The 21,459-nt window shown below is 46.3% G+C and overlaps 1 protein-coding gene across 7 annotated transcripts in view; it reads right to left on the bottom strand.

The window, feature by feature from the left end:
* MYO7A (myosin VIIA) overlaps positions 1-21,459 on the bottom strand; it is a 114,029-nt gene that overhangs the window by 31,350 nt on the left and 61,220 nt on the right. For 4 of the 7 annotated variants that reach the window (XM_071815717.1, XM_071815626.1, XM_071815753.1 and 1 more), the window contains 12 exons: positions 21,259-21,365; positions 18,058-18,114; positions 12,444-12,581; positions 8,349-8,507; positions 7,921-8,013; positions 6,483-6,577; positions 5,100-5,184; positions 3,990-4,208; positions 3,720-3,827; positions 2,949-3,158; positions 2,191-2,394; positions 971-1,147 (listed from right to left, as the gene is read on the bottom strand). In XM_071815717.1, coding sequence (XP_071671818.1) covers positions 971-1,147; positions 2,191-2,394; positions 2,949-3,158; positions 3,720-3,827; positions 3,990-4,208; positions 5,100-5,184; positions 6,483-6,577; positions 7,921-8,013; positions 8,349-8,507; positions 12,444-12,581; positions 18,058-18,114; positions 21,259-21,365 — 1,652 coding nt within the window. The remainder of the gene's footprint in view (positions 1-970; positions 1,148-2,190; positions 2,395-2,948; positions 3,159-3,719; positions 3,828-3,989; positions 4,209-5,099; positions 5,185-6,482; positions 6,578-7,920; positions 8,014-8,348; positions 8,508-12,443; positions 12,582-18,057; positions 18,115-21,258; positions 21,366-21,459) is intronic. The other 3 variants (XM_071815688.1, XM_071815781.1, XM_071815819.1) reach the window with 1 other exon arrangement.

Below are 21,459 nucleotides of genomic sequence, written 5' to 3'. Positions count from 1 at the left end.
TTTCCATATCATCATGCTCGGGGTCAGCTCAGACATGTCTCTGCACCGTTGCGCACTCTGCTTAATGGATGCTTAGATTTTCCTTCTCTTCTGTACTACCTGTTGTATCAATTGGCTAAAATATGCTTTTTCATAATAAGCAAGAAATAAATGATATATAGATGCAACGAAAAGTTATTCTTTGTGCATTTTTTCACAGAATTACAATCCAGATGAAGCTACTCTCTTTCTCAGGTAATTCACTGAAGGTGATGAGTGATATAATTGTCTCTAAAAACTGGGAAATTTCTTAATTTATATCTGCAACTGATGCCTTGTCTAAATGATACCACAGAAAACTTATTGAAAATGCAACTGCATCATCTAGAAAATGCCAATTCCATGTAATATCTTGCCCTGTTGAATAAAGCGATTGCCAAAGATGAAAGCACCTTAGCGATTTATCCAGAACAATTTCTTATCTGGGAGGGGTCCTAAGACAAAGTCCTCCAGTGACATCCCAGAATACACTAGGATGCACTAGGGATTTTTGGGGGAGGATTTCCACAGCTTAATCCCCTGGTAAGTTTACTTCCTGCTCCAAGATTAAGGGCACATTTTAATTTACTCTCTTTGGATCGAGTGCAGATCAAAAAGAAATCCCCAAGTGAGAGACCGATGACCCAGGACATTGCACTCCCCCCATGTATTTCTGCCCTACAAGGAGGAGGAGACAGATCAAAGCCTTATGAGAGACATCAGGGTACTTTCATTACTGTATTACTGGGGGACATTCAGTTATCCCTGTGAAGAAGAAGGGACAGGATCAACACTTGACACACAGGCAAACCTCCCTTTATAACTTAATTGCAAAAAAAAAAAAAATCAACAAATTGAATGTCTGCAGCAAACCCTACAAGTTGTTTTCTTCCAACACATTTCAATATCCAACACCTAATAATACCGCCTCTTTTACAGCCACAGCAGTTACCTCTCCTTCTCCCTGCAGAGCTTGCAGTTCTTTCTTATAGGTCTTTTTTCCAAGAGTCTCATAGATTTTTGTCATCACTGGTATCTTCTCGCCACCATCACTCATGGCTGTGTGATATTTTGGCTCAGGGAGGTCTCCCATGAAACGGAGGATGGTGATCCATACAGCAAGTGCTGCCTGTTTGAAAGGAAAGTTAAACTTCATTAGCTCATGCCAGGGCAGTGGAGGGGGTGGTCAAGTCATGCTGAATCCATCAGGATCATCACTGTGGTCTCTCTGTACATCTGCAGGAGATAAAACACTTTCTTGTATCATATAAAACAGTTTTGCTGGCAGCATACATCCCATCTGAGCAACCACACTGAAGGCAAGTTCATGGCCAACGTAATGTTCATTACAGCCATGCAGGTTCACTATGATTCTGCTCTTGTACTGCTGGTTATAGAACAAGTGTTTCTCCTCTTCTAGCTCTGCGCTGTTAAGGTAAGAAGCAACGTTTTCAGCTGCCGAGTAGTAACTTTACAAGTGCTGCTCACTCAATAATTTGCATTGTCTATGCCCTGAGTGCAGAGCACTTAATAATCTGTCCCAACACAACTGTCTTTGTGGACACCTCATTGGGACCTTTCAGTACTGAAAAAGGGCCTATAAGAAAGATGGGGACAGACTTTTTAGCAGGGCTGTTGCGATGGCAAAAAAGGTGATGGTTTCAAACTAAAGCAGGGGAGACTCAGGTCAGACACGAGGAAGAAATTTTTTACAGTGAAGGTGATGAGAGCCTGGCCGAGGTTGGCCAGAGAGGTGGTGGATGAACCATCCCTGGAGACATCCCAGGTCAGGCTGGACAGGGCTCTGAGCAACCTAATCTGGTTGAGGATGCCCCTGTTCATGGCAGGTGGTTGAACTGTATGAGCTTTGAAGGCCCCTTCCAACCCAAACTATTCTATGATACTACGATTCTATGATTCTATGAAATATCAAGGTACAGAAGGGGACTCACCACTGTGTCCCTCTAACACACGTTGCCTTGTCAGTGGTCAAAGCATGGTAGGACAGTGCCTACTGACTTGCGTGCAGCAGATGACGGCTGTGCTGTCCACCAAACCACGAGCACATCAGTATATCCCAAAGGGAAACTGTGATGTCCTTTAGCTGGAGGGTTCCCAAGGTTTGCCCCAACCCACCCCACTCTGCTCAAGGGTTTTCATCCCCTGCCTCACCAACTGGTCTCCTTCATCTTCATGGTACAAAAGAGGCTGCTTGAGAGGCCGGCGGATGTAGGTGTGTGTCGTCGTGCCCTGGAAATACGTGGCGGCAAACTTGGCAAATTTGTACTCTGAAAGATCTTCCTCCTCTTCCTCAGGGAGAGGCAAAGCTGCATCTAGGTCCTCTTCCTCCAGCTCCTTCTGGGCTCGCTCAAGATCCTGGTGAGGAAGGACATGGTAGGTGCTCAGAGTGACTTTGGATACTGAAATACAATTTCCCCTTGGGCCTGACTTTTCTGTCTGTCTGATATCCACACCCAAAGAAAAAGCTGGTTGGAGAGAAAACCATGAAATATAACTCTGGAGCCCATGCAAAGCCTGAATATTGAAGGACATGTTGTGCCCAGGAATGTCCCCAGAGCAACAGGAGAAACATAAAGCCATGGTCCCACTCCTAGAATGGGGAAAGGGTGCTCAAGAACAAAATGCTGTGAGCTGTGATGAACCACAAGGTAGAAGATGTCAAATGTCACATGTCCCCGATGGCCTTATAGTGATACTTCTCCCCTCCATGCAGTATCCCCAGAGAAAGCCTGGAGACGGTCTGTCTGTCCCCAGCCACAGCATGCCAACCCTCTGCACCATGTAGAAGGGCATGGTCTTGAATAAAGCCTTCAGAGACACCCTTTTGGATTGTCCCACTCTCCCATGATTCATTAGTGTGTTGTTAAAGCCTTTCCTGCGATAGCCAGACTTGTGTATGTCTCCAGTACCTCGAAGCCATTGGGTGCCTGTCCTTCCTGGCCAGGCAGGGAGGAGGTTGTCCCCAGGAATCCAAACATTTTGTCCACCATTTCCGAGTCATTCACTGGCTCATTGCGAGCTCTCTCCATTTTCTCTAAGAGCTCTTTCTTCCGACGCGCTTCCTCCTTCTCCTTTACTTCTCTCTCCGCATCTTCCCGTGCCAGCTGGGCCAGGCGTACCTGGAACAGGACAAGTACAATGACTGAACTGTTCCTTTCAAAGAGCTGGCACTAAATTCTGCAGAGCTTGGTTTTAGAGAGGCAGACTGCCCAGTGCTTGGGGTACTATCCAGCAACGTGACCTGGAGCAAATCAGTAACTTGTCCATGCCTCAGTTTCCTAATTGCAGAAAGACAAAGCAAGAGCATTTTCTCTCTCCTTAGTGCCTGTTTAGGGGGTCTTATTCATGAACAGAGACTCTCACTAATCTCATTTTTTCATTTTCTACAGTGACCATGCATGTGCACAGACCCACAGCATCCCAGTTCACCCTTCAGCCTTTATACAATAGCAAAAGCAAGTGAATAATAACTTTAATCTCCGGCATTCCTGTGCAGCAGATCAGAAATTCTGGAGCAGCTTCAAGCTAGTTAGAGCACAGAGTACTTCAGTGAATTAAATACAAACCGCTCAAGCAGGGCAGAAATCCCTTAGATATTTTCGGCATTCCCCCTCAGAGGAGTAAAAACAGTCCCTGGAAAACAGTGACAGAACCTCAGAAAGAGATCTGTCCCCACATACTTGGTGCTTCTTTTCTGCTTCCTCTTTGGCTTTCTTGGCGCTCATCTCCTTTCGGAGTCGTTCTTCTTCCGCCAGACGAAGTTTTTCTGCTTCCAGGCGTCGATGATACTGGGGGAATAACAATAAGAGCCCTTTTTAATAGGCATCTACTTATTTTCTAGGTTTTTTTTTTGCTCTTTGAAGAATAATCCCATGAGCACATGATGCAGAAACTTGTTTATTTCCCCTCTCCCCACCTCCGTTTCCCATGACCTCCTCCATGGTACTTACTTCTCCCCGAAGACGCTTATACAACCTTCGGGCAATCATGCCCCGGGCGTATGCCTGGACGGTGAGGACAGCCCAGAGGCGGTGACGGAAAGCCCGGCGGACCAGGTATCCCCGGCATCGTGCCTGAAACTCGATGATGCGCCGGCGAGCCATGTGGTACTGCTTGTGGAGCTTGCGGGATCGGTAGAGGGCCTGCAGCCTCAGGAAGCCGATCCGCATCTGCAAGAGGGAGCAGGATGAAACCACCCCACTGCCCAGGGGCTCACCCACCCTAAGCAGATTTCCATCACTAATCTTCTTGCACGGTTGTAAATAAGAGCCACTGAAATCAGCCACCACCAGGACAAACCTTCAGGAGGGAGGTTCTCCAAGAGGGTGGAGAAATGAAGCCCTCCGACTGTGGCACTGATTCAAAGCACAGGGAGGATAAAGGCAGTTTCTCTCCCACTGGGTCCTGCAGAGTTTTTGCCCTTGAGAAGCCTCAGGTTGTCTGGTTGGCCATCTCTAGGTAGCCACAAGGCATGAGGGTTGTTCCCATTGAGGTCCAGCAGCTGCGGACCTCCTACCTGATGGTCAAGTGACTGTTTCATGGCAGGACGCATCATCATGACCAACTTGGAAGTGGCTATTTCTTTCAAGTTGTAGGCTTGAAGGATGATGCTGAGAGTCTTTAGACACAGCACACTTCCCAAACGACCCACTGTTAGGTCAGAGCCAGGTGGGTCAGGGAGGGGAGAGGGCCATGGACTGGACTGAAGAGAAATCCAGATACAATTCCACTTGGAGATGAGGTCTGTGTTTCAAAGGGAGCTGTTCTTGACTTTTCAGTCACCTGGCAACTAGGGGAAGACTTTTAAAACCCCAGGTGACCAGCTGATGCACTGGACATCTGATTCATCAGCAAAAGGACAGCTAGAAGGTGGTCAGGTGCCTTCTAAAATGAGAAGTCAAAACAGCAAGAGCAAACCTCCATTCATTGCTTCAACTGATAAAAGCCAACCCCATATCCTCCTGTACTCCATGGGACATTTTAAGCCAGGAAACCCTTACATGTGTTCCAGATGAAAGGAGTAGGAAGGCATAGGTGAGAGGAAGCACCCCTGTACTTACAGCACCGTAGTTCTTCCTGCAGTTGTGTCCACGCCAGTATCTCTGAATCATCAGGACTGAATTTCTCACTTTCAGGAAATTGGACCTGCAAAGGCATTTCAGTCACTTGCCTCTGGGTTTTGGCTTCAAGTTATCATCATCTCCTGGGCCTCATTCTTTGGAGATTTGAAACTGAGTATCCAGGTAAACATTGCATTTTTGGCCTGAAAGAGTCTCCTCTCACAGCTCTCCTTGATTTTATAAAAAGATCTGTAGGAGGTCTCTGCAGGCAGATTTCTGCCAGGTTATGGGAACAGGCAGAACATGCACCCTCTTCTTGCATCTGGAATTTCTTCCCTGCTGCTATCCCAGGGCCTGAGAACAGATTCAGTCTCACTCAAATAATCAACAGCAAACTTCAGCAACTCGGCCCTGTTATCCCTATCTGCTCTCCCATCCCTCTTATCCTGTTCTGATTCTACTTGTAGATATATTGGGGACTATTGCATCAGAAGAACTTGCTTGGGGGTCTTGCTAGGATTACTGTGGGAAGGATTACTGAGTTATCTGGTGTGTGTCCTTTCTGCAAAACCCAAGGCACAACACAAGTCACAGCCATGGCTTGGACAGTCAAAGAGCAGAAAGCCCCAAGAACTGTTTCTCCTCTGTGGGTGCAGATTGTCCTTGGCTGTGACTACCCCTCTTCTTCCACAACTGTGCCATGAGCTCCCCATGGGCTACCTACCCTCCTTCCAGACTGAGCAACTATCCAGCAAAGGGGAGATTCCCAAACCCCTTGGGCTTTGGGGAAAGCAGTGTTAGTCACAGTGTATGACCCAGTGGTCACACCACAGTCTCGTGCGGTTCTCCATAGACTGGAGGCTTAGCGTTGCCTTCAGCAGACTCAGAGTCCTGTGGCTGCATTGTCATAGAAAACACTGGCAACAGGCACAGATTGAAACACAGGAGGTTCTATCTAAACATGAGGATAAACTTCTTTACTGTGAGGTGCCAGAGCCTGGAACAGGCTGCCCAGAGAGGCTGTGGAGTCTCCTTTTCTGGAGACATTCAAACCTATGTGGACACCTTCCTGTGTGATCTGCTCCGGTGGCCCTGCGTCAGCAGGTGGGTTGGACTGGATGATCTTCAGAGGTCCCTTCCAACCCAAACCACTCTGTGATCAGCTCCCCTGAAGAGAGCACTGAACAGGGACAGAAGGTCCATCCTGGAGGCAGATAACACTGCCTTCCCCTTGTTTCCTCTATTGTTCTCCTCCAATACTTGCTGCAACTGAGTGCCAACACATTTGGGCTCCCCTTTCCTTGGCTGCAGGCAGGGCAGGTCAGATGGGCACCAAGAGAGTGATGCATCTCCCAAGAGCCAGTTGCCACATAGCTCACCTACCTGTCTTTAAATCCACGGACCACCTTCTGGATGAGGATGACTTTGTCCGTGATGGCCTTGTCTCTCTCAATCTCCAGCAGCATGTCATGATGGTCCTGTGGGAGGAAGCACCACAGCGCCCATGTCTTGATTTCGCCATCTGCCCGACATGTGGCGGGACGGGTGGTATGAGGCCCTTTCCCAGAGGAAATCTCCAAAATAACCTCTGGGGACATTTTATATCCGAAGTATCACCCCACTCACTCACTACATAAACCCTAGTTAACTACTGCCTTTATTCCAAAATGAACCAGGGCATCCAGAAGTGGCATATGCAATACTTTACAGTCTGAAAACAACCAGATTACATTGTCTTTCCATGTAGAGCTCCCTGCTAGTGCCATCAGCCATGGGAGCAGTTCCTGGAGAGGTTTGGGAACAAACTCCAGGCTACCTGGGTGCCATTGCTCCCTCTAGCCAAGGCTGCAAAACCTCCATATCCTAAGGACAGAACAGCTCCTTGAAACACTGAATTTCATTGCCTTGAAGTTCTCAGATGAACCAGCCCAAACTTTTGTTGATTCCTCCCACGCCGTTTGTAACTCGGTTTTCTTTCCCGGTTGCAGCACGTCGGGTCCTGCGGCGCTGGGTGCAGCGGAGGCAGCTCCACACATTTCCTGCTTTGCTCGACCTCACACGGCCCCTCGGGGCCTCCCGATTTCTCTGTTTCCTGCCCTGACAGCTGTGAGATCTTGATAACAGGCTCTGGAAAGAGCGACTAGCAGGAACAGCTTCTGGGGAAAAGATGGGGGTGATCGTGCTGGTTATGTATTTGGGGGTGAATTCAGATATAGGCAGTCAGGGTTTACTGTTGAGATTTTTGCTCGAGAGAAGCTTTTGTTTCCAGAGTGGTTTCTGTTCAGCTCAGCTTCATCTTCCCAGAGCAACTCAGTGATGAGTTTGCAAGGAGAGTTGAGTGTGAATGGAGCTGCAGGGGACTCGCAGTGTTAGGCTGCTCTGCATCAGCTGAAGTGATGTTGAAAGGGATGTTGTAAGCACGTCTTGGGTTGCATGAGCATGTGCTGGAAGCAAAACAAGCCTGTTGTTCTCCTCTCTCAGCAGGGCTCTGCATGGACATCCCTCCTGCTGCCGTGCTTTTTGGGTGAAGGCAGGAGATGAAGTTGAGCGACTCAGCCCAGGAGGGGAAGGGCTGTGAGCTGTATGTGACCATTTCTGTGTCTGTGTGTTTGTGTGCATGCTGGTAGAGTTTCAGGACTTCCTCCTGCCCACTGCTTCCTAAACTGGCCCCAAATATCCTGCCTTGGCTCAGGTTCTACCCGTGGCCACGCCAACCCAGAGACTATGGGAAAGGGTCATGTTTTGTGATGGAAAGGGAATGGTAGGAGACCACTTCACAAGCAAGGGTCCCATGGCAGGGGAGACATGGAGAACCACCTACCTTCAGAAATATCTTAGTCTTTCCAATCTGCCAGTCATCATCCTTCCCGAGCACTGCTTCAGCAATGCGCTGGCATGTCCCACGCAGGTCACCCTGGTAGGACAGGGGGTGATATTCATCAGGACCAACTTCACCCATTGCTCCTCCCAAGCCCAGAGGGGACCTTTTCTGGCCTCAGTTCCAGCAGCTTTCTGCTAATGGGATTCCCCAGGTATTTTTTTCACTAAACTTAAGGTGAGAGGGACAGGTTGAATATGGCAACCTGTCCCTGCCAGGCCTGTAACCATTCCCTTGGAAAGCCCAGAGAACCACTGTAACATCTGGGCATCAAATCTTTCATAATTGCTTTTGAAGAGGATGCACACCCCACAAATATCTCTGGAGAGCCCACCAGAAAGCAATTACTACCCGTGGAAGAAGATGCTCACCTGCTTGTATGCTGGTTTCACCCCAGGCATGAGCACCCTGTACCGGTCCACAAACTCCACAAATGTGTAGCGGATGGGGTAGCCAGCTCGGCGGATCCGGATGGTCTCCATCATCCCTGAGTACCTCAGCTGACGGACGCACAGCTCCCGGTCAAACAGCTAGGGAGGTTACAGGACATGATGGTTTAATTGCACATTTGGCCCAGATCGGCCATAAGAAAGTGGTGGCTCTGAGGATGTGTGGGGTTACCAAGTCAGGCATCCACTCAAATCCTTCACTTGGTGGACCCAAGGACATAGGACTGCTGGTTGTCATGGGTGTGATCATATGAACTACTGAGTGTGTTTGACTCACTCAATTTCTATAATTCCTGCTTGCAAGACTGCATGTGTCCCACACATTATACAAAGGGCTGAGGAGAACTGAAGAGCATGATGCAATGGTGAACATCACCTTGGGAAAACTGGCAGTGATGCTGCATCTACAAGAATCAAACCATACAATGACCCTTGCAACAATCATTCATGGTCATTAACTTCTGACCACCACTCTGGGCTTTACCAGCATGATCAGAGCACTCCCTGTATAGGCAGGGCAATACCATTTTGCAGGCAGAGGAAGCAGAGGATCATACCAGTGAAGCCTTGGATACTTAAAGGTCTTAGGTGCCTACACCAGGTAGGGTAGGTGACACCATGAAGCCACACAAAGGAAGAGTGGAGCCTTGGAGGTGCCAAGGCCCTGAGATAAGGCTGTTATCATCAAACCACCATGTACCCAGGAGGACATCTGAGGAGCTTAAAATGAAGTGAGACCAGCTGAGGCTTTGGCAGAAAGAACGAATATCAGATCAGCATTTGTGGTTGCTCCTGACAAGCAGCGGACAGTTTCAACGCCAGACAGCAGTTGAAGGTAACTCAGTCATAGAACCTTAAGATTATCGAGTCCAACAGTTAACCCAACACTGGTGCTAAACCATGTCCCTAAGAACCTCATCTACGTGTCTTTTAAACCCCTCCAGAGATGGTGACTCCACCACTTCTGTGGGCAGCCTGTTCCAATGCCCAACAGCCCATTATTTTTCCCAATATCCAATCTAAACCTCCCCTGGCAGAACCTGAGGCCATTTCCTCTCATCCTCTCACTTATCACTTGGGAGAAGAGACTGACCCCCCTGGCTCCAATCTCCTTTCAGGTAGTTATAGAGTGAGAAGGTCTCCCCTCACCCCCCTTTCCTCAAGACTAAGTACCCCCAGATCCTTCATCTGCTCCTCGGTAAGACTTGCAGTTAGTTAATAAGCCCGGTTGCACACCCTTGCTTTAGGTGCCTCTGCTTAAGCAAAAGAAGGTTCAGGAAAACCCCTGCCATCAAGTTTGTGCTTTAGTGGATTGAGGAGGATCCTGGAGACCCTGATATCACCCTCTTGCTGCCTGACATTTTCTGTCAGGATCATCCAAAAAGTGTTCAAACCCAAGTGTAATATAAAGGCAGATGTCGCATGGTGCTGGCACACCAGAGAAACTCAGGACAGTAAATCCCAGCCTGGGCCAAAGAGTTACTGCTATGGTGTTATTCATTTGCCCTCCCATCAACTGTCCAAAATGTGAGCATCTGTGCATGTACAGATGTGAGCACCTAAAATGTGAGTCACACAGGCGCTCCCTAAAGTGAGGGAGGAGAGATGGACATGTACCTGTATCTCAGACATCCCTGTGTCTCAGATGCATCTCCTGGGACAGGAGGATCTGCCGTATGGATACATCCACCTCTCCATCCCTGAAGGGAGCTTTTAGACTAGCTTGTAACCACAATAGAACTGGAGTGAATTGAGACAGAACCTGCTCCCGGGAGAGGACAACAGATCAGCGAGGAAAAGGCAGAAAGCAGCATCACCCAGATTTGGTCTCAAGCTGTCTCTATCTAAAGGGCGTATTGGGGACAAGAAAGGTGCGGAGGAAAGAGGTGTGAATTCCTCTGTCTCCAGCTGCCATGAAGTAGGAGGGTCTGTGAGTGGTTGTGGGTTTGCAAATAACCCTCCAGAGCTGGCAGGGCTACTCCATTACACGTATGGGGGACTATGTTCTCCTTGCACCAGTACCTGAGGAGACACAGGCTGTTGGAAACAGTTTCGACTTTCTTTGCATGGTTTGTTACCTTATTCATGCCACATATTGATATTTCTGTTGTACTAACCAGAACAACAGAGCAACACTCAGAAGCAGCAGCATTGGACCATGTACAGACCCAGAGAACTCCAGCCAGCATCCTGATGCAAACATTTCCCCCCCCACCAAAGCACAGTTTAGAAGGAAGCAAAAGGTTTAAAATAACATAAAGTAACAAACAGTCAGGACTTTCCACTGACCTTTCACTTCCCACTATCCCATTTCCTATCACTATCAGAACACTTTCCTTCAAAGCCAGGGACAGAAAATGAACTCCCAGAAAAATGTTCTCTTTTGCAGTTGCTCTGCACAGCTCTGTGTACCATTATCTGGGATTTGTTTTTCCCCTCTTTTGTATTATTAAACCAAGGCCAAAAATAAGTTTAGCAAGAAATCACATTGAATTTCTTATGGCACCGCAGTCCCTGATTCAGTGTACGCTCATCCACTCATTACTTTAACAGGGAGATGAGTTATCTTTTTCTGATTCTTTCAAACTTATAGTTGTTTTTATGTCCCACTGTAAGTTTTGTAGATAAATGGGGTGGACAAAGGTTTCTGGATTAGAGCTTGCAAAGGCTGATGAAACATTAATTTTCTACACAGGGGACAAAATGCCAGACCTATTCCCAGACATCCAGGTGTAAAAGCAGCTCAAAGTCAGGGCATTAAAAATAATCTCTTAACGTCATTTCAGGAGGTACACCTATTTTTCAACATCAACCACGTTCTTAAGGAAGGTCTTGGTTTGATCTCAGCTCAGCTGATAATATCAGATCAGACATATTGTTAAATATTAATTCAAAGTATTCCATTAGCATGATATTAGGTGCTTTTTTACGCTCACCAAAAGCAGGATAAGTGCACAGTAAACTGCTCTGAGAGACCCAAAAAACCTTTCACCCTGCATCATATGAGGTTCACTGAACAGCCAAAATAAGCTTCAAACAAACACTGCTTGTATATAAGAGCTCTGAAATTCAGTATTATGGGGTTTTTTGCACTCAACTGAGCTTTGCTAACAGTGACTTTAGATAAAACTCCAGATCTGGCTAGATTAACCACTACTGAGGCGCAAAGGCAATGACAAAATGACTCACAGAAACAAATGACTTAAATTATTATTAAATGAAGCTCTTCCTCCCCACACAGTATCACTACTAAGAGGGGTGAGCAGCTGACAGTGATTGCAAACAGCACCAGGGTCCAGCCCTGCAAGGTTCTGACAGTGGGACTGGGGTGGTCACTGCACACCTTTCTCTGCAAAACTCCGAGTCCCTTCCATGAGAAGTTTGTGGTCAGGGGGATTTACAGTCATCTCCTTCCCTTTCATTTGCTCCATAAAGTTTGTCCCCAGAGCATTTGTTGTTTTTGAAGCAATTCTCTGGGAATCAGAGACTTTCACCTTTCCTCTGTGCTATTTTGCCTCTTTTTTTAACAAAATTGTGCTTTCACAATTGGTGCAAAAAAAAAAAGCAGTCGAAAGGATCTAATGGGGGTGAATATGAGTGAGACACCTCAGAAGCAAAGACTTTTGTAGAAAACCCCGTGGAAAGGGGATCCCTTTTAGGAAACATTGGACCTTGCCATAGGATTGAAACCAGGGCTGTATAGCTCAGCCTATGTGTCTGGCAGGGTGGTCCCTACCCCCTATGGAAATTCAGAGACATTTCCTATAGCAGGAAGGTCGTCAGGGTGAATTTCTTGAGCTTGTCCTTGGGAAGAAGGGCAGGGTGTGGGTGTTCACTTCTGCAAAAACTTGTGGGGTGCTGTTGGATCTCAAGGCAAGTGACTGATTTTGCTTATGATTTGGTGACTCGGTCACTTGCAGACAGGTGTGGGTTGGTTTTGCTGTTAGATCCAGGGCAGAGTCACCCAACAGGTGTTGTCGTACAAAAATATAACAAGGAGGGAAAAGCAGGACTTACCATGGGCTTCTTGTACTCATTGGGCTTGATGCAGCGGACGAAAAAGGGCTGGCAGACACTGAGAGTCCTCATCAACAGCTCCAGGGACCGCTTGAACTGGCTGCTGAGTGTCGGCGAGCGCTTCCTTGTCTCCGCTCCCTGCAAAACCACAGCAGAGCGGGGTCAGGAAATGAAAGGATAACAGAGCGTTTTCCCTCCGGCCACGTCCTCGGGAACCTCCCATGACAGTCAGGAGTGGAGGAGGGAGCAAGGGCAGAGGTGGTTGAGCGTTGAGGCAAGAGAAGTACAGGACAGAGCTGGCGAGCAATGGCCAGGCTCTGGCAACCTGCTCTGTGCGCCTCTACGCAGTGAGGAAAAGTGCCATCATTTAATTTCTCCTGCTCGAGCCTCCCTGCGTGACTGGCAATCCCAGAGAGGTGGTGGATGCTCCATCCCTGGAGACATCCCAGGCCAGGCTGGACGGGGCTCTGAGCAACCTGAGCGGGTGAAGATGTCCCTGCTCATGGCAGGGGTGGCACTGGGGGAGCTTTGAAGATCCCTTCCAACCCAAACTGTTCTAGGATTCTATGATCCCAACTTCCATATGCAGATGTGTGAGGAAGATCTGCCCATAAGAACAAACAACCCTTTCCAGGCCACCGAAACACCCTGTATTGCAGCTTGGGGTGATGCATTTGACCAGAGACGTTCCTCTGGGACAGTTTGGGCTTCCCTGTCCCCATGCATTGCAGCATGGTCAGGACAATCCTACTGACGTGGTTCCTCATGTCAGGCTGAGCCTCCTCTGTTCCCCAGGTATATGAGCAGAGACCCATGTAGGGTGACAAACAAGCCAGGGGCACTTCCAGTCTACAACAGCTCCAGAAACTGCTGGTCTATATTCCTCAGCCTGTACTACAGGGAAGATTGGAGTTGTGTTTGGAAAAGAGTATTAACTGGACTAAATTAAATGGGTATTTAGTGTGAAACAGGAGGTTTTTTGAGTATTCTGCTTGTTTTAGCTACCTTGGTTAAATTAACAATCTAATCTCCAGTTCGGGGCATTTCTAAGGCAGAATGGAAAAGTTTCCCTTAATAGCCCATTCTCTCTGCCCTGGGAGAAGCTTGTTAAACCAGCTTCAATCTAAATGAACCAGCTCATTTGATGCATCAGTCACTGTTACCTGAGCTCAACACACATCAGTCATAGTGGCGCTACGTGTCTCATAAAGTCTGCTGTTCAGGGAGCATTCATGGGGCAGCAAATACTAGTACTAGTGGGTTGGAGGAAGAGTTGGGTACCAGAATGCAACTTCCTCTGAATCAACAATAGGGCAAACTGTGACATGACCTGTGACATGACCTGGTGGCCAGGGATTTGCCAAAGGGACAATTCCAGCAGGATTTTAACACACATTTCCTCCAAACATCCTCTTTTTTGCAGGTGGTCAAGCCATGTATGAAGTCACAAAGGCCCATTTGCACTGGCCTTGCTGCTATGTTTTGCAAGATTATGAGTTTTAATTCTACTTTTGCTAAAATATTTACATGTGCTTCATTGTATTACACCAATAACCTGTCAGATAACATTGCCACCCCCCAAAAACTGGCGAATTTCATAGAAACACAGAATGACTTGGGTTGGAAGGGACTTTGAAGATCATCTAGTCCAAGTCCCCTGTCATGGGCAGGGAATTTGAACAGCTCAGGTTGAATGATGAGACAAACCGAATGAACACAAACAGAAAGTCATCATGGAATTCCAACAAGAGAAAACCCAGCTCATGCACACGTGAGAAAAAAAAATGGCTTTCTTGTCCAGGAGAGCTTGGTAGGGGCTATCACTGATCTCTCCCAGCAAAACCCTCCCCCAAACGACAAACCGTGAATAAATCTAGAGTAATTAATGGATGCAGCTGCTACCTGCAGAGCAGTGTAGAGCCTGGTGCTCACATTCCATCACAGATTTGATGAGGAATAGGCTGTTTCAGCAATAAACCTGTTTTGGATAGCTTTGATTAATGTTTTCTTACCACATTGCTAATTATGTGCAAGGAGTCACCTCTGTGCAATGTGAAAGGATCGCCACAGGGGTTAGAAGGAGCAACAGATGCAGGAGAAGTGCTGGAAATCTGAAGCAACTGCATGTTGGCCAGGTTTGTCAATTTTGGCTTGGCTGGGAGAGGTCGTTTTTCAGCTGTGGTGGTAGGAAGGGTGCAAGACTTTGTAGAAGGGTCTACAAGGGAATGCAGGAGTGGTTTGTTTGCAGATAACACGACCTGCCTCTCTGGGTTGCTGATGCCTTGTATTTCTCGCTTGCACACATCCAGCTCTGGTAAAAAGCCATCTCCAACCTTACACCTGAGAGCTTTTTGCTACAAGGGGCTGGAGGAAAGGGATGGCAGCCAGAAAGCAGCTTGTCTTGCTATCTGAATTGTCAGAGCTGTCTGAGCTCCTCCTGTCAAGACTGCACCATCACATCCATTTTCAGAATCACAGAATCACAGGATGGTTGGGGTTGGAAAGGACCTCTGGAGATCATCCAGTCCAACCCACCCCATGCAGGGTCACCAGAGCAGATCACACAGGAAGGTGTCCAGGTGGGTTTGAATGTCTGCAGAGAAGGAGACTCCACAACCTCTCTGGGCAGCCTGATCCAGTGCCCTGTTCCTGGGCCTGATGTTTGTGCACAGACCCCTCTCAGTGGTGGACATCAGCCCTATGGGCACTATCTGGGCTCTCAGATACACAACAAAATCTCAGGCAAGTGTTTTTCATCATCTTCCTCCTGTCAGGGACAGGGTGAAACCACTGGACATTGTGGTTCCTCCTGCCTCATCTCAACACCAGCATGGGGAGGATCACACCTCTTCCCTTATTCCAACAGAATGGCCCCAAAATGAGTGGAGCAGCCTGCCAACACAGTCTAGCGAGGCACTGAAAATACAGGTTTCACCACATTTTTTAGCTCAGAACAGATCCAGTCCCCACCGTCTGAAGAAGAAAGAGCTGAATACATTCTCCTTTTCTCCTAGCCAGACTTGTTTTATCTTTCAAACTCTGAGGCTGTAGCAGCTTTGGGACACAGACTGTCTCTTCACTGGTGCTCATACAGAGCCTAGCACACAGGAGGACGTGATCTATGTGTCATGGGGAAGAATGAGTGGGATTCACAGGTGTTATATCCCAGACTGGGGCACTGGGTAATCACTGAGCCTGTGCCCATCATCAAAGGGAAAAAAAAAAGCAGAAGAGATGAATAACAAAAAGAAGAGAATTACACAATTTACAGAGAAGCAGCACCTCCAAGGAGAAGTTTGGGAAGACCTGCAGACCAGTATGGTTTTTAAACATGTTTCAATGCCACCTCTTTCTGCCACCTCAAGCCAGTCTGGCTTTAGAGGTGTGGAGACCTGCTTGTGGTAACATGAAGACACACGTCAAGGCAGAATATCATCAAGACACAACGGGATGTTCTGCCAACAAGGGGTGTCTGAGATCCCCAGTGGCACAGCTGGAGCATCAGCGAATATCCCAGCATCTCTGTGAAGCTGTAAATCTCTAGGGGCATATTCAGATTCGTTCCTTTGGTGTCTTGGACATATTTAGGTACTTATCATATATCCAGGGCTGAGAAAGCAATGACCAGTTCATCTTATTTGCACCATGTGTATTCAGTGAGTTAAGGTGGACACAAAGTTATACTGGGTAGGATGGTCTTAACACAGGCCCAGAGTTCCACCTAGGGCAGTCACCAGTTTGGTTTGTTTGTTCTTTTGTTTTCCTTTTCTTTTTAACAGTCAAACTAAATAAACAGAAGCAAGGAGAAAAGCAAATACAAGGAGAAATGTCACAGAGTCAGAACTGATAGGATTACTCCTGCTGTCCCTCCTCACCTTGTCCATCACCCTGCTCAGCACTAGGTTTGCCAGTGAGGTGGCAACCTGCTTCAGTGGAAATGTAGGAATAGAAAGTTGAATTACTCAAGGTGAGTTAAGGAAGGAGAGAGAAGCATGTACCACCAGCAATACTTTGGGGAAAGGTTCTGGACAAAGACCATCCCACCATCTCTTTAATATTAAAGATCGCTAAATTGGGCCATGCCAATATGACATGCTGTTTCTCAGCCTTTTTTTTTCCCGAAGTCTGAGAAAAATGAATTTCGTTGGTTATTGTTTTGTTATATGAAACGTCACTGGGGTGGCCTCAGGTGACCACTGAAAGTTGAGGCAGGTTCTGTGGTGGCATATAGTGAGGAGACAGTCTCTGTCCTATAGGCTGGAAAGTGCCTTCAGATGCAAAGTTGGCATAGGCTACATAATGCTGCCAAGCAACACTGTTTTGAATTAAATCCCCATTTTATAAAACTTACTGATGTTGATATATTCGGAAAATCTTTTTTTTTTTTTCTTTGGCTTGTTCCAGCCTTGCTCAAGTGCCTAACAAATACAATTAATTCTTATTAATTAGAAAACGTACAGAACATGAGGCTATATTATGAGAACAACTACGGCAAGAACAAAACTCAGAGAAATTATCAGTGTTATTTCTTCCATTTCCCTGTATCTTCTGGGCTTAATCTCACCATATCCTAACTCAAGAAAGATTATTTTTTTTTGGAATGTGGCTTGGCTACAACTCTAGAGGGTGCCCAATGAGATGTTGAAATAGAAACCATTTGCAATCATGATATCAAGGGGAAGGATTCCAGCTCCGGAATGAATTACTTTGGGTCATTTTGGGTCAAATCCCCCCTCATTGGAATTCCAAGTCCAAACACCCCAAGACACTGAAGAGGTAAGGAGATTGAAATTCAGCCCCATGCAAAGATCTGAATTTTGAAAGTCAGGTCCATCTCTAACATAATCGTCCGGCTATCAAGAGATTGTTGTGGAAAAGTGAGCAGAGCCACAAAGCTAACATCACAAAATCTTTAGCACACAATATGCTGCACTGTGGCCAAATATCTAGCAAGAAAGGTTTGGGAAGCCATCAGAACCAGTCAGGAGATAAGACGCAACAGAAAAGACCTAAAAAGGTGCCAAGAACCTGCTTGGATGATCATGGCAAAGTCCAATATTAACTGTGTTTTTGAAGGCTTGGATTTGAGCTCTCCCCTGAACAAGACCTATACCCTCCTCTGAGAATTATGGCATTTCCAAGCAAACCAGAAATGCCATCCAGGAGACTCTCGTTGCACACGAACTGTCATCTTCCTGCTCCAAAAAGGGCAAAACAGGGCCAGATTTGCATTTGCATAGGCAATAATGTCCCACTGTAACCAATGGTGGCACCATGATAAGCAACACACAAGTCCCACTGATGATCCAACTGAAGTTCATTAAAATGATTCAAATATCAGAAAAACATCCCCAGACTTTGTCTCGAGCTGGTTCTGATTTTATCCAAAACCAAACTCCCAACATTACGTGGTTCTTCTGAGTTGAATCCTAGAAATAAACAGCACAGTCATACACCTGCGTCTATTCAGCAAGCCATAAAAATGCTCTCCATCACATTGGTCACTTGAAATGCATCCTCTATAGACAGTGCAGGAAGAGGAATAAACCAACAAGAACAAAGCACAATCCTTGCCAAGGAATATATAACAGAGGAACTCATGTATTCCGTTTACCTTTGGTGTGGGTGTGGGCGACTGGCCAAATGTGCTGGATGCATAGCCACAGAGAAACTACATGAAGCACAGGCGAAAACAAAACAAAACAAAACAAAAAACAAACAGAGACAGAGAAGAGCAAATAGTGAAAAGAAGGAATAACTGAAATAGGAACCTGACATTGTTAGTCTTGGAGGTCCAGCTGTTAAAATATCTCACAAACAAAATGCATTAGTTCTTAGATTTTTGTCTGTCCCCCTTCTGGTTTTCCCCTTTGTCTCCACATTCACGTCCCTGAAGGTGAGGGAATTGTCACCGTCCAGCTCTTGCCTCTTAGGGAAAACTCTTCTACATCTTTGAATCTCACTCATTATCCATCCAGTTTCAACCACCCCCATTCCTGACCCTCAGACATCCCTGCTCTCCTGTGACCGGTTGTTCTCAATCGATAGTGGTTGGGAAGACGCCAAGGAAAAAAAAAATGTCACAAAATTTCTAAATAAATCCCTCCTTTCCTGATTTTAATCCAACTTTTAATCAGATAGTTTCTACAGAACTGAAATTTTTGCAAAAGGAAAATCCCTCTACTTGTTTTTCCCTTCACTGGTTTCTAAGCCTCACTGTTCCTTCTGCCTGTTCCTTGAGCAACCACCACTGCCAGGCTGTACCGGCCGATTCCTCAGAGGAATGGTGCATAATTCCCACTGAATCCATAATTTCACCTGGCGCTGCTCAAAGCAATGTCCCGATCCAGCAAACACATGCAGATAGACCTCCTCCATGGTGGGCATGCACAAATCGGGCTGCACAGCCCCATGTGTTCCAACAATACCCAGTTCACCACACAAGCTTCATTGCCTACAAATATTAGGTCTTTCAGGGACCCAACAGTCAGTACAATATTCAAATACACACTTTCAACTCATTTTCAAGCCTCTCTGATCTGTGGCTTCCTCAAGTTTCTGGCATATAAGGATCCCATTTGAAAGACAATGTAAAGCAGATGGACTTGTTTTTCACTGACTCTCAAATTTCTGCAAACTCATCAATAAGTTCCTGAAGACCAAAGGTTGGAAACTGTTGAGCAAATTGCCTCATTATTTGATTTAGACCTTAGCAGAGCAGCTACTTTTCTCCTTTTAAGAGAAGATGTTAGATTTAATTAACCTGGTCTGAGTGTCTCTGGAAGGTTTCTCCACGGATTGTCTTGCTGATGCTGGGGGAAGGTGTGCACACCTTCAAGATGAGCATTACCAGCTCTTTGCTACATGCAATCAATTCCCATGACTCATCCTCACCTGCTCCTTCTCTTGGGGAATGTGTTTTAAGAAAGGGACTGCAAATATGATTGAATTTTGGTGGAAAGCAATGGTGAAATAATATCATCCCCATGTTTGATCCTGCTTGTCTGAGCAGGTTTTTGTGTGTGGTGTTTAGAGGACTTGTGCTCTCCCAGGTTACGCTAACATTGTGCATGATTAGGGGAGCTGGCACACAGTGTTTGCTCCTCTTCCAGTTCCATGCCAGTCAGGTTACAAATCCCTCATTCAAAAAAAGGAAAGCAGAGGTTGTTAAAGTATCAAAGCACAGGAACCACAACTCAGGACAGATTCTGAAGATGTTTAATGGAACTATAAAAGTTTTATTTCAAAAAAAGTGCTCTGATGCTTTAAAACATCTCAGTTCTTGGGTCCTAGACAATGCCCAGGTGAAAAAAAACCTCAAATTTGCTGTCATATACTTCCAGCATCTTTCAAAGATGCTTGGTAGGTGTTCCCATGAAGAAGTCTATACGACTGTGTAACCATGAGAGCTCCCGCTCATCAGTTTCCCAGAGTGTATCTCTGCTCTGCCCAAAGAAGCAAGAAATCATTTCCAAGGTGAACTGCAAAGCCTGCACTGAAAATAAAAAGCAGTGAGGAGCAAGTAATAAAAAGCAAAGTAAACAGCAGCACTGATGCCAAGGGAGTTAGCATCTAGTTCAGCAGGCGGATCCGCATCTTTGGATAGCTCTGAACCCACCAGGACTGTCATGCCAATTGGTAGCTTAATCAGGGCTGATAAACATTATCTTGTTCCTAATGAAGTAAAAAATATATTGATGCCTCATTTCAGCAGGAGCAAAACTGAATGGCTAAAGGTTATGAAAACGGCTTGCAAAAGTGTCTGTAGCCTACTTAAAGTAGTTTATTGGGAATTTAAACATTTCTTTTCTTTAGCAGGCAAAATAATTCAGCACTTAAATCTGTTTGGCACTGCTGAAAGTCCTTGGATCATCAGTGGCATTAGCTGGCATTTGGAAACAGGACTTCAACTTCTGGAAAACTTGGTTGCTTTGGAAAACTTTATCCTCAACTGCTTTGCAGTCCTGTGGCTCTGCCTAGGGAAAGCCCAGAGGATTTGGCTGTAATGACCTATCTCTGTAGATCTTCAGGTTCTGCAAGGCTGATATTTTAAATCGGTTTCTCCTTTAATTTTGGGAGTAGGGCTGATGATGTCTTAGTAGGGAGGTGTAGATGTCCAACTTAGTCGAGAAAACATCAAATATTTGTGTTATTCATGATGAAATAGTCACTAATCACAGCACCTAAGCTGGTATCCCAGTGATCAATGCTCACATATGGTGGGAAGATTTAAGGTTGCAAACTGTGCCTTTCTCCAAAGCTTCAGTGCACGTGGTCTTAACCTACACTGAGCATGGAGCAAGCACAAACCCTCCTGGAGGACTGGGGCTTTAAAGTTCAGGTTTCATGCCTGGTGTCTCTTCTCTCTGCTGTTGTAAGAACAAAATGTGACTGTTGGCTGGTCCCTCTCAGTCCTGTCGTGTTGCTTAAGGGACAGCCAGATTGTCCCTTCATTCTGCTCTGGTCTTACAAGAATCTAGTTTTCACTTCTCACTCTATTATACACAGATCTGGACTACTCAGCTGGAGGGGCTAGATCTTTCTCTCTCAGATTTCTACAATCACAAACCTTATTGTTCCCATCCCTACACAATTAGGAGAGGAGCAATCACAGCACAAAATAGTATTTGACAAACTGATTGCAGTGACCTGGAGGTGTGAACTTGGATGTACCCATGGCACCACACGATAGTCGGCTCACACTACCAGGTTGGAAACAACCCAAACAGCATCAGAGCAATAGGACTCTTCACAAATATCCTGCCCCTTCCAGGAAACACCCTCGTGAACAAAGATCTTCTCTCGCCTGCATTACCATTGCCACATCTGCTTGGAAGATCTGCTTGATGAATTTGTTTTTTGACGAATGCACCAGCTGAATGATGTCTCCATGCAGCGTGTCCCTGTTTTTCTCCAAGAAACCTGGAGGAATAATGGGACAACACTTAGATAGGTAGGTAGATAGAGAGATAGATAGGTAGTTGGATAGATAGGTAGTTGGATAGATAGGTAGATA

This window comes from Patagioenas fasciata, chromosome 1 (genome assembly GCF_037038585.1).
Source record: "Patagioenas fasciata isolate bPatFas1 chromosome 1, bPatFas1.hap1, whole genome shotgun sequence".
NCBI lineage: Eukaryota > Metazoa > Chordata > Aves > Columbiformes > Columbidae > Patagioenas > Patagioenas fasciata.
This window is presented reverse-complemented; position numbering and strand designations above follow the sequence as displayed.